General features: G+C 46.8%; 2 protein-coding genes across 2 annotated transcripts; both read left to right on the forward strand.

Annotated features, from left to right (window-relative positions):
- Positions 1-1,460: 1,460 nt before the first annotated feature.
- On the forward strand, positions 1,461-2,019 carry LOC122477011 (histone H2A-Bbd type 1-like). Its single transcript, XM_043569942.1, has one exon. It carries the CDS (start codon positions 1,563-1,565, stop codon positions 1,914-1,916), a length of 354 nt encoding a protein of 117 aa, XP_043425877.1. The 5' UTR covers positions 1,461-1,562; the 3' UTR covers positions 1,917-2,019.
- Positions 2,020-11,983: 9,964 nt separating this feature from the next.
- Positions 11,984-12,542, forward strand: LOC122477007 (histone H2A-Bbd type 1-like). Its single transcript, XM_043569936.1, has one exon. It carries the CDS (start codon positions 12,086-12,088, stop codon positions 12,437-12,439), a length of 354 nt encoding a protein of 117 aa, XP_043425871.1. The 5' UTR covers positions 11,984-12,085; the 3' UTR covers positions 12,440-12,542.
- Positions 12,543-13,128: the final 586 nt, after the last annotated feature.

Consider the following 13,128-nt stretch of genomic DNA (forward strand, 5'->3'; position numbering starts at 1 on the left):
CAAGAAAATTTGGAAATACTCAATGTGTGTAAGCAATTATTTATCTAGAAATGCTATTTAAGAACAGAGCTCCCTTAATTTAAGAGATTTTACAATCTGTTAATATCATTCAGAGGTAGGAAAACATCGTACACTCACACAATCAAAGGTGAAGACCTTTGTGTATTAAAGACAGAGACATATGGGCCCAGACAAGTAGAGCTTATAGCTTCAATCCTATAATTTCAGGCATATGTCAAGTATAACACAGAAACAGCAAATCTCCTCAGTCCAGATATCAAAAAGCTCTTCTCCCCTCAGAGAGTATGCAGTTCTTAATGGATTTGAACAAAGACTGGAAAATGAGGTTGTGTTTTGTCTTTCACCCAAAAGAAACTAGATCTCTTTGGACTCATTTTGAGAGATTTCCACATGGTCAGATCCTAAAACCAAACTCTGAACCATTGTTTTAAAAAATGTTTATTGTGAGAGGGAGAGAATGAGTGAGCAAGCAGGGGAAGGGCAGAGAGAGAGGGAGACAGAATCCCAAGCAGGCTCCATATTGCCAGAGTGGAGCCCAACGCGGGGCTTGAACCCGTGAACCCTGAGCTCATGACCCGAAACAAAATCAAGAGTTGGATGCTTAACTGACTGAGCCACCCAGGCACCCCCCCCCCCCCAGTCATTTTGGTTAACGATAAAAATAAATCATTGGCTGTAAATGAACAAAAATGAAACAGAAACACAAAGTTAGCAGAGAAGGAAATTAAAATTATTAAAAATTTAAATTAGAAAAAATCAACAAAGTGCTCTTGGTGCTTTGGATTCACCTAGAAGAAATGAGACACCCCTGGGTATTAACTGAGAATGAGGTACACTTTTTTGTCTTTGAATTTTATCTGGCTCTGACTGGTGAATCTAGTGGGCATATCACTGTGACCTCCAAAACAGTTAGAAGATATTTTCAAAGAGAGTGAACTCATGACCTTTATATCGATGTAACATGAAAATGTGTTAAGAGTCTTCACTGATGAGGAATTGGCGGATATTGTAACCAATCCAGAAGAGAATCCAAAGAACGTAGAAATATTGATAATCTTTAAATGTGTCAACGGGGGCAAAATTGGGTTTAGTTTGGACCTCTACTGGACAAAGCATTCAGTATGTGTGTCCGTGACTAGCAATTTTCAAAGGGCTGTCAAAGAGCTCAAAGACCATGGAAGGCCGGGACCAGGTAACCTGGAGGGGAGTGTCCTCAAGACAGAGCACTGTGTCAGTGGAAAGGTTCCCGTTCTTGTTTGTACTAGACTGTTGAGGGCCAGGAGAAAGAGTTCCCTCGTAAAGAGGGTCCAGTGCAGTCAACAGGGAGACCAGGTTTCTGTCACGGATGTTTCCAGGCCAGTCCTGAGCAGGGCACAGTGACACCAGTGACACCAGTGACATCATAATGTCGGAGGTGTCATATAAGCAGCTCCCTGACCAGTGAGGGGCACACTTGGTAGGAGTCGGCGCCGACATCCTGCCACCCTCGGGCCAGCGGGACGGTCAGGCCGGGCCGATCGGGTTCCAACCCAGCACGCGGCATGTCTGGGAGGCGCCGCCGCCGGCACCGTCGCAGACGGAGGAGGCACGCGGTGTCCCGCTCCAGGAGAGCCGAGCTGCAATTCCCGGTCAGCCGCGTGGAGCGCCTGCTGCGAGAGGGTCGCTACGCCCCGCGCCTGAGCGCGTCCACCCCGGTCTTCCTGACCGCCGTTCTCGAGTACCTGACGGCCAACATCCTGGAGCTGGCGGGCAAGGAGGCTCTGGACAGCCACAAGATGCGCATCACCCCGGAGCACGTGCAGCGAGCCCTGGGCAGCAACCAGCACCTCAGGGGTCTCCTCGAGAACACCACCTCCCCTCGGGTGGATGGGATGCCCCGAGTTCGGAAGTGGTGATGCCCGCGCCCCCTCGTCCGGACCCCGAAGCCGCCCACAGATGAGGGAGGCCTTGTGTCTGCACGTGACATTAAAGGAGTTAACTCCAGGGCCGTGCCTCTGACCGGTGTCTGTTTCTGTCATTCGGAGGTAGCCGGAGGTGTCTGTCCGACATCCGGGAGGAGACCTCCCACGGGAGGTGGAGGGTGGACGGGGCGGTCAGTGTGGGATGCTGGACTCGGGCATTTCGGGGAGCGGTTTCGCTGGGGACAGTGCGGGAAGTGGCCCTGAGGGAGTAGCGGGTCAGGGGGAAGAGACTTCCTCACTGGCGCTGAGCCAGTCCAGGCTTGTGAGGCCAGGAGGCTGGCGGGGTGGGGGTGGCTCTCCCAGGCATGTTGAATGCCCAGAAGGAGGGTGGGGGCTGAAGACCACGACTGAGGTGCCACAGGCCTTATTCCTGACCGGAGACCATGTGGAAGTCAGGAGGTGATGGCAGTGGGGGTGGGTGGAGAGGGTGGCATAGCAGCCGACACGCACTTAACGGGCCAGGGCTTCGCGTGAAGATTGAGGAGCGACGGGGAAACCATGAAGGGGTACACGTAGAAGGAACTATGCTCAGGTTGATTTGATGGCCTTATACCCCACCTCATTCCAAAAAAGGGCTCGAGGTAGGGATTATTAGCTAGTGCTGCGGTACTCTGTGGAGTATATCCTTCTGCCCTCTCTCGCGGACCCTGGTCACCCGTATAGTACTATGAAAGGTAGCATCTGGCCTAAGACATGCGATCCTAGACGTTCTTTTTAAAAACCATTTGTTGATGTTTCTCTATTTTGAGAGAGAGCATACAGGGAAGGGGCTGAACGAGAGGGAGAGGGAGAATCCCAAGGGAACTCCCTACCACCGGCGCAGAGCCCGATGCGGGGCTCGATCCCAGGAACTGTGAGATCATGACCTGAGCCAAAACCAACAGGCAGACCCTTGACTGAGCCTCCCAGGTGTCCCAATCCTATGAAGTTCTTAATGGTTATTGTTAATAGATTTATTTAGAAATATACTCCATTATAAACTCCTGTAGTAATCTCATTCTCCATGAAACACCTAACCCGTCTACGATCATATACTTGATGGAGCAACATAGAGTTATCAGTGGCTGAATACGTGTTTGGAGAGGTACAAGTGTGTTCCGTGTAAGTTCTGTCCCAAGTGCTGGACTCGGGAGGACATACAGTTCTTACAAAGACTCTTGTGGTGTTTTGGGTTAAAAAGAGTTGTCACGTCAAGTGTTCTGGCAGTCTTTCCCCTTCCTGTGACTGTCAACACTTAATATTTTCCCCGGTTCATCATGTGCTCAAGGCCCCCCCCCCCCCCCCCCCGCAGCCCCCTGGACTGTCACAGAGGGCTGGTCAGAGGTTGCCTAGGCAGCGTCGACAAAGGGATCAGAGGAGCTGGGTTGGCCATCCCAGTTCACCACTTTGTGGCCATGTGATGTGGGACACTCCTCTGTTGCCTCTGAAAAGCACTTTCCCGTGTGAAATGGGGATAATAAGGGTTCCCCCATCTTTGGATTTTTGCCAAGATTAAGTCATTGCGTGCCTGTCAACTGGCGCATAGCGCAGCGCCCGGCACAGGCTGCGCCCTGAGTGCGTAGCTGCACGTCTCTCCCTTTCTGTAGACCACATGCTTAGGCGTGCTTCCCCAGGTGCCCCTGGCCTGGATCTCACGTGATGGCCGGGGGCCTGGGCCACTGGCTGTGAGACCGCAGCCTGCTGAACCTTGGGGAGAGACAGAGTGCCACGCAGAGGAAGCAGCCAGAGGTACACCCAGGAACCAGACAGGCCTCAGCCTGGTTTCCTCTCTGCTCCCCTCTGCCTGGGGACTCACCCTCTCTCTGCTTCCTGCCACCATCTTTTAAAGGATGGTGTTGGCTTAGCCTTTACCTACTTCATAGGAGTGTCCTGACAATAATAGTGTCAGGGTTGTGTTTAGTGCTGATTTGAATATGTGCTCGTACAAATCCAAGAAACTTTTCTTGCTCCACAATGCCATTCAACCAAATAGTTACAGAAACCTCACTGTGAAGATGTCTGCCTTTCCAAGTTGTGATTTATTGTAGCCAGGAAGCCAGGAAGCCCTCTTTGCCTTAGCCAAGCTCAACTGTTACTCCTGTGTTCATTTGAGTAGCAAGCAGGTATCTCTCTCTTTCTCTCTCTCTCTCTGTCTCGCAGTTGCAGGTGGAGATTCGCCTTCACCTGGTTATAGGATAGCACCCACATTGCCACCTCATCCCTGAAGTTGAGTTTCTTTGTGACCAGGGCATGGTTTCTCATATTTCAGTGTCCTTCAGCCAACAGGGACTGCCTCCAGGGTGGATCATGCCAGGGAATCAGTCAGTGTGCTAAGATCTTGATATGTTGGTTAAAAAGCTGTCTGATTTTTAGAAGCAGTTGATTTGGCTCATGGCTTTGGCTTGTTTTAGCACAAAATAGTCCCCTGGGTACTTCACCAGAAGGCCCAGCAAAGGAATTTATAAAGGCCAGAGAGGAGCACCTCAGGGGCTCAGTCTGTTAAGCGTCCAGCTTTGGCTCAGGTCATGGTCTCATGGTTCGTGGTTTTGAGTCACACATCCAGCTCTGTGCCCACAGCTGAGAACCTGGACCCTGCTTCGGATTCTGTGTCTCCCTCTCTCTCTGCCCGTCCCTTGCTTGCTTGCTTGCTCTCTCTCTCTCTATCTCTCTCTCTCTCTCTCTCTCTCGAAAATAAACATTAAGGCCAGAGAGGTGAGTGTAGGTGGATAAACCATGTTGGGTTAGCAGACCTGTGTGGTCAGGTGGTCACTTTACAGTCCATGCAGTAGTCCACACTAATGGTCTCTGTGACACCTGTAGGGAGCCAGACTTCCTGGGCTCCTTCACACTGTCTGGTGTCCAAAGTGGAATTTGAAGGTTTAATGACCCTGTGTTGGCAAGCCCTCTGTGGTCACAGGGGCATGGGACAATCAGGCAGAGCAATACTGCCATCCCTTTAAGAATTGTACTTCAGGGGAGCCTGGGTGACTGAACCAGTTAAGCGGCTGACTCTTGGTTTTAGCTCAGGTCATAATCTCATGGTTCTTGGGACGGAGCCCCATGTTGGGCTTTGTGCTAACAGCATGGAGCCTGCTTGGGATTCATTCATTCATTCATTCATTCTCTCTCTCTCGATAAATAATAAATTTAAAAAAAAAGAACTGTGCTTCAGCTATGCTTGTGGATTTCACAGGAAACATGGGGGCCAGGGCCAGTACAGGATGGGTGTAAATGCAGCCCCTGCCAAATCCCCCTCCTACACGTGCACAGGAATCCTCCACTCAGGGGAGGCAGGTGGAGAGGGGGAATCACTGCTCCTGGGAAAGAATGAGCCACCAAGTTTAGGCCCTTTGTGCATTTCAAAAAAGTAGGAGGTGGAGGATGGTGAGGAAGGATCAGCTCTAGCTTGGGCCCTGGAGGGAGGACACCGTTGATGACCAGTGCCCTGTTGGGAATGGGAAACTAAAACCAGAGTGACTGGGGTCCGGGGCTGGAGGGTGTGTAGCTGCCAAACTAGGTGTGGGATCCAAAGGTGTATGAGGACAGGCTGAGGTCAGAGACGGGTCAGCACAGCAGAAAACATAATGTGTGAGAAGAGATGAGCCCAAGAGTTGAGTCTGGGGGAATCTGGAAGGTTGTGTGGGCTCGGGGTTGGCATGAGCACAAGGCATGGGGATTAGGCTGGGCTCCCACTGAGAACAGCCTTTGGGAACAGAGACGTTTGAAGGCCCAGGCTCCCTTAGTTCCTCAATCTGACATCCTACAGGGTGTGGCCAGAATGCAGGTAGCAGATGGGATCATTAGGCCTACAGTGATGTATTTACAGGAAAATTAATCAGCTGCCAGCATTTAAAATAAAGAATTTTTAACATAAAAACCTCAGTCACTGGCTTCTCGGGTGAAGTCAACATGTCTGCACACACGTGTTTATTGTCACATGAAGATGTCTGGCTGCTGTCCCGTGACTACTGGGCCTCTCTGGTTTGCCACAGTGCTCACCCTTCGCCGTCGTATCTCATGTATGACCCACGTCACTCCTTTACAGTACCGTCCCGTCTCTTAAAGTTGCTTGAGTTCGTTATCCTCACCATCCTAACACCAGTTTTCTGAAGGGTAAAGTTCTCTCCTTCAATAGTTTAGAACAGCACAGTGCTCCTCACAGCTGTCTTTGGTATGGGGCCAGTATTTTCTGTTGTTCAGATAGATTGTGAACTGATATGTGGTCCTATTTTCGTAGGACTAGAATGGAGTTTACATTTGACTCTTCACTCGAATTCAGCACCATCTGAACTAGTATATACTCTGTTCAACAAGAAGACTCCACTCACTTAAATGTTGTGGCAAAACCCACGATTGCTGTAAAGGTCGCTAAAGGCTGACCATTTCCGAACCGGTCGTCGCTAATCAGTAACATAATTTAATGATCTACATCAGTCCCTAAATCACATTTGGATAGCACTGTAAGAGTGAATTTATTTTATCTTATTCTTTAAGGAGTATGGTTTCAAATCTAGGAAAGGCCTCGAATAGGACCCGTATTTGATGTTTCATTTAGTGTTTCTGCTTCAGAGTCCTTCATGAAAACAGAAGACTGGTACGTCATGTATTCAGGGTTTTGAAATCGCTGCGGGGAAAATCTCTCTCCACTGCATCTTTTTAAACAAAATCGAAAGGAAACCGGTTGGCGGCAAGGAGGCAGGTCAGGTAGTGTCCTTGTGGGACGCTTGGGTTCTGGCACATAGGATGAAAGGAATTCACCAACTCGACTGTGGAGGAGAGAGCTTTCATGACATCCTGGGACAGAAGAGTGCCAGAAGAGGGAGGAAAGTCAGGTTCTGGTCTCCCACGGGTGTGGTTTCCTTGGGGGCGCATCAGCTTCCACAGCTATAAAATGAGGAGGTTGGACAAAATTGTTCCAGAGGTCTGCTCAAGGTGTACAATTACCAGTCTGAGCTTTTCCCAACAAAAGTCTGTACTGACAGTGGGTAAGTGGGGCACAGAGGACAGGAATTATTTTTTAGGGTGTCCATTTTATAGCTGAGGCCACTTTGGCCCAGAGCTGACCCTCAACTCTCCAAACGTCCCATGGCCAATGGGCAGAACAGTGAGTATGCCAGTCCTGTTCTCGTACCTGTTGTTGGGGCTCCTCTGCTACTATAGCCTGAGAGATGAGCCTCAAGAGAGAAAGTGTGTAATACTCTCCTCTGGGATAAAGAAGCTACTCTCTTGGATACAGAGATGTCGGGGTTTATTGGATCTCTGGGTAAGCACGAGCAACAACTCTCAAGAACTTTTACTTGTGTTTTATTTCAGACAGGGTTAGGATCAAGGACTGATTTTATGGTTCGGGCCTTTCAATTTGCAAATCCAGGTCTTCTTCCACTGGGCATTGTAATAGTTGTGTCATGAACCCACCCCCTCAAATAAGGTGTTTTTGAGATTCTCTGTCCACTGACATGATCTTAAAGGTGATTATGTGATGACATCAGAAGCCTGTGCTTAAGAGTTTATTCTTGAGGTGTCTAAGTTACTGTCCTTTTTTATGGTTCTGAGACCATCCTTAGTTGCTGAAGGCAAAATCTCTGGGCTGTAGATGGCTTATAAGGCCTTCAGGGAAGCATCAGTGTAAATCAAAATAACAAACTGGAGGAGACAGATACTTATGGCTGAGATCAACTTGGTGATAATTCTCATAAGTAAAACTCTTGTGGGAGGGCATAACAATAAAAGTGCAACTACAGGTGAAATTACCTTTTTCTGTCATATGTAAAAGAAAAGGCAGAAAAAGAGTTTTTGACTCAGTGTCTGTAAGCATAATGATGTTACCCTTTTTCAAAAAAGTATGGAATCGGTTCTAGACTTATGGATTTTAATAAAATCCCCTTGGTGCATTAGAGTTCTCCAGAAAAAAAAAAAACTGAACCAATAGGATATATCTATATCTATATCTATATCTATATCTATATCTATATCTATATCTATATCTATATCTACATCTACATCTACATCTATATCTATATCTATCTATATCTTATCTCTGCATGTGTGTACATATACATGTGATTGGTTCATGTGGTTATCTGATCTAACAAGTCCTAATTCTGTAAGGCAGTCCAGCAGGCTGGGAACTCTGGCCAGATTTCTACGTTACAGTGTGGCCAAATTCTTTGCCAAGAAATCTCAGTTTTTGTTCTTTAGACTTTCAACTGATTGTGTGATGGTAATTTCCTTTCCTTATAGTCAACTGATTGTAGATGTTAAACTCTTTCATCCATTTTGAATTTATTTTTGTGTCTGGTGTAAGAAAGTGGTCCGTTTTCATTCTTCTGCATGTTTCTGTCCAGTTCTCCCAGTACCATTTGCTAAAGAGACTGTCTTTTTTCCATTGGATATTCTTTCCTGCTTTGTCGAAGATTAGTTGGCCATATATTTGTAGGTCCATTTCTGGGTTCTCCATTCTATTCCATTGATCTATGTCTGTTTCTCTGCCAGTACTGTACTGTCTTGATGATTGCAGCTTTGTAATATAATTTAAAGTCTGGGATTGTGATGCCTCCAGCTTTGGTTGTCTTTTCTTTTCTTTTTTTAAAATGTTTTTTAACGTTTACTTATTATTGAGAGACAGAGCGAGACAGCATGAGCAGGGGAGGGGCAGACAGAGGAGGAGACACAGAATCCAAAACAGGCTCCAGACTCTGAGCTGTCAGCACAGAGCCCGACGCGGGGCTCAAACCCACAAACTGTGAGATCATGACCTGAGCCAAATTCAGACACTTAATTGACTGAGCCACCCAGGCACCCCAGAATGCTGGTGTTATTTTGATAATGTTGCATTGAATGTGTAGATTGCTTTCAGTAGTGTCAACGTTTTAGCAATATTTGTTCTTCCATTCCTTGAGCATGGAATGTTTTTCCATTTCTTTGTGTCTTCTTCAATTTCTTTCATAAGCTTTCTATAGTTTTCAGTGTACAGATCTTTTACCTCTTTGGTTAGGTTTGTTCCTAAGTATATTAAGGTTTTTGGAGCAGTGTATAAATGGGACCAATTCCTCGTTTCTCTTTCTGCCGCCTCATTACTGGTGTATAGAAATGCATCCGATTTCTGTACATTGATTTTATATCCTGCGACTTTCCTGAATTCCTCTAGCATCTCTAGCAGTTTTTTGGTGGAAACTTTTGGGTTTTCCGTGTAGAGTATCACATCCTCTGCGAAGAGTGAAGGTTTGACTTCTTTTGTGCCAATTTGGATGCCTTTTATTTCGTTGTCTGAAAGCTGAGGCTAGGTCTTCCAACACTAATATTTGATTCTGAAGGGTCCAGGAGCTCTTTGAAATTCTTGTGAACAAACTTATTAGAACTGAACCAGATTTGGAAAAAAATTTTTTTTTAAATTTTGTTCCTTTTCAGATTCTCTTTTTGCAAACCTCCCGTAACGTTCTGTGTGCATTCGGGTTTTGTCCTTCAAATTTGTCTGTTACATTCTGAACCAACATGCCATTTTACTCCATAACAGAAACATTCTGTTTTAAACAAAGAAACAGAAAACCCACGTCATCTTGAAACTCCTAGTGGACTCTCACTCATGTATGTTAGTTATAACTTTTAAGCAAAATCACTTGTATTTTATTGTGAAAACTACAGGGTGAATAATTGTGAATTTCTTTCATGTTAGTGGATTTAGCAGATTTCATGAACACACCTATCCCAGAATTACTCAGCCACATACTTATATAACTTCTCACTGTGGCAGAAATGACCATGGTCATGGGCAGGCTCAGAAATAGAGCCTCTTTGTAGCATATGCAAATAAGAAGCAAAAATATATGAACTAGAATTATACCTAGTTATCAGTGTTTCAACATTGTGTCTTAAAAATTAGGCATCTATGGGATGCCTGGGTGGCTCATTCAGTGAAGCATCCAACTCTTGGTTTCGGCTCAGGTCATGATCTCACAATTCATTAGAGTCTTTCACAGGGCTCGGTGAGCCTGCTTGGGGCTCTCTGTCCCTCTCTGTCTTCTCCTTCCCTACTTGTTCTCTCTGCCTCTCAAATAAATAAACATTAAAAAAATTAGCTATGTATTGAATGCCCATTAACTATCAGTCCAAAGTTATGCATTATCTAGAAATCTTAAAAATTATCTTCTCGTTGGCATACTATGAAACGTGATTGCTTTGTAGAATGAAGTTTGTCCAACCAGTGATTCAATTTGGTTAATTATAAATTTATATATATATATATATATATATATATATATATATATCATAATCTTAAACATAAAATACATTAACACCAGTTTATGTGGTCAGTAAAAGCTTATAAGTTTAGGAAGAACATACCTGAGTAGTAGATAAATGCATATTTGTGTTATAGTTAACACTGATAAAAGAGAAAGGACTTAGTTGTTTTCATTAAATCTAAACGATTGAACTAGTCCTGTTTGCTAAAGATTTACTTAAATTGAATTTGATATCTTAAAATAGTTGTGATTTAGTTTCTGGGAGAATATATATTGTTTAAATCTACCTCATTTAAAGTATCATAGTTCAGTTTCCTTATTTTCAAGAAAATTTGGAAATACTCAATGTGTGTAAGCAATTATTTATCTAGAAATGCTATTTAAGAACAGAGCTCCCTTAATTTAAGAGATTTTACAATCTGTTAATATCATTCAGAGGTAGGAAAACATCGTACACTCACACAATCAAAGGTGAAGACCTTTGTGTATTAAAGACAGAGACATATGGGCCCAGACAAGTAGAGCTTATAGCTTCAATCCTATAATTTCAGGCATATGTCAAGTATAACACAGAAACAGCAAATCTCCTCAGTCCAGATATCAAAAAGCTCTTCTCCCCTCAGAGAGTATGCAGTTCTTAATGGATTTGAACAAAGACTGGAAAATGAGGTTGTGTTTTGTCTTTCACCCAAAAGAAACTAGATCTCTTTGGACTCATTTTGAGAGATTTCCACATGGTCAGATCCTAAAACCAAACTCTGAACCATTGTTTTAAAAAATGTTTATTGTGAGAGGGAGAGAATGAGTGAGCAAGCAGGGGAAGGGCAGAGAGAGAGGGAGACAGAATCCCAAGCAGGCTCCATATTGCCAGAGTGGAGCCCAACGCGGGGCTTGAACCCGTGAACCCTGAGCTCATGACCCGAAACAAAATCAAGAGTTGGATGCTTAACTGACTGAGCCACCCAGGCACCCCCCCCCCCCAGTCATTTTGGTTAACGATAAAAATAAATCATTGGCTGTAAATGAACAAAAATGAAACAGAAACACAAAGTTAGCAGAGAAGGAAATTAAAATTATTAAAAATTTAAATTAGAAAAAATCAACAAAGTGCTCTTGGTGCTTTGGATTCACCTAGAAGAAATGAGACACCCCTGGGTATTAACTGAGAATGAGGTACACTTTTTTGTCTTTGAATTTTATCTGGCTCTGACTGGTGAATCTAGTGGGCATATCACTGTGACCTCCAAAACAGTTAGAAGATATTTTCAAAGAGAGTGAACTCATGACCTTTATATCGATGTAACATGAAAATGTGTTAAGAGTCTTCACTGATGAGGAATTGGCGGATATTGTAACCAATCCAGAAGAGAATCCAAAGAACGTAGAAATATTGATAATCTTTAAATGTGTCAACGGGGGCAAAATTGGGTTTAGTTTGGACCTCTACTGGACAAAGCATTCAGTATGTGTGTCCGTGACTAGCAATTTTCAAAGGGCTGTCAAAGAGCTCAAAGACCATGGAAGGCCGGGACCAGGTAACCTGGAGGGGAGTGTCCTCAAGACAGAGCACTGTGTCAGTGGAAAGGTTCCCGTTCTTGTTTGTACTAGACTGTTGAGGGCCAGGAGAAAGAGTTCCCTCGTAAAGAGGGTCCAGTGCAGTCAACAGGGAGACCAGGTTTCTGTCACGGATGTTTCCAGGCCAGTCCTGAGCAGGGCACAGTGACACCAGTGACACCAGTGACATCATAATGTCGGAGGTGTCATATAAGCAGCTCCCTGACCAGTGAGGGGCACACTTGGTAGGAGTCGGCGCCGACATCCTGCCACCCTCGGGCCAGCGGGACGGTCAGGCCGGGCCGATCGGGTTCCAACCCAGCACGCGGCATGTCTGGGAGGCGCCGCCGCCGGCACCGTCGCAGACGGAGGAGGCACGCGGTGTCCCGCTCCAGGAGAGCCGAGCTGCAATTCCCGGTCAGCCGCGTGGAGCGCCTGCTGCGAGAGGGTCGCTACGCCCCGCGCCTGAGCGCGTCCACCCCGGTCTTCCTGACCGCCGTTCTCGAGTACCTGACGGCCAACATCCTGGAGCTGGCGGGCAAGGAGGCTCTGGACAGCCACAAGATGCGCATCACCCCGGAGCACGTGCAGCGAGCCCTGGGCAGCAACCAGCACCTCAGGGGTCTCCTCGAGAACACCACCTCCCCTCGGGTGGATGGGATGCCCCGAGTTCGGAAGTGGTGATGCCCGCGCCCCCTCGTCCGGACCCCGAAGCCGCCCACAGATGAGGGAGGCCTTGTGTCTGCACGTGACATTAAAGGAGTTAACTCCAGGGCCGTGCCTCTGACCGGTGTCTGTTTCTGTCATTCGGAGGTAGCCGGAGGTGTCTGTCCGACATCCGGGAGGAGACCTCCCACGGGAGGTGGAGGGTGGACGGGGCGGTCAGTGTGGGATGCTGGACTCGGGCATTTCGGGGAGCGGTTTCGCTGGGGACAGTGCGGGAAGTGGCCCTGAGGGAGTAGCGGGTCAGGGGGAAGAGACTTCCTCACTGGCGCTGAGCCAGTCCAGGCTTGTGAGGCCAGGAGGCTGGCGGGGTGGGGGTGGCTCTCCCAGGCATGTTGAATGCCCAGAAGGAGGGTGGGGGCTGAAGACCACGACTGAGGTGCCACAGGCCTTATTCCTGACCGGAGACCATGTGGAAGTCAGGAGGTGATGGCAGTGGGGGTGGGTGGAGAGGGTGGCATAGCAGCCGACACGCACTTAACGGGCCAGGGCTTCGCGTGAAGATTGAGGAGCGACGGGGAAACCATGAAGGGGTACACGTAGAAGGAACTATGCTCAGGTTGATTTGATGGCCTTATACCCCACCTCATTCCAAAAAAGGGCTCGAGGTAGGGATTATTAGCTAGTGCTGCGGTACTCTGTGGAGTATA

Source organism: Prionailurus bengalensis, chromosome X (assembly GCF_016509475.1).
Source record: "Prionailurus bengalensis isolate Pbe53 chromosome X, Fcat_Pben_1.1_paternal_pri, whole genome shotgun sequence".
Taxonomy (NCBI): Eukaryota; Metazoa; Chordata; class Mammalia; order Carnivora; family Felidae; genus Prionailurus; species Prionailurus bengalensis.

What these genes read in the sequence shown, in the direction of transcription:
- LOC122477011 (XM_043569942.1), top strand. Translation starts at nt 1,563, where the DNA reads ATGTCTGGGAGGCGCCGCCGCCGGCACCGTCGCAGACGGAGGAGGCAC.
- LOC122477007 (XM_043569936.1), top strand. Translation starts at nt 12,086, where the DNA reads ATGTCTGGGAGGCGCCGCCGCCGGCACCGTCGCAGACGGAGGAGGCAC.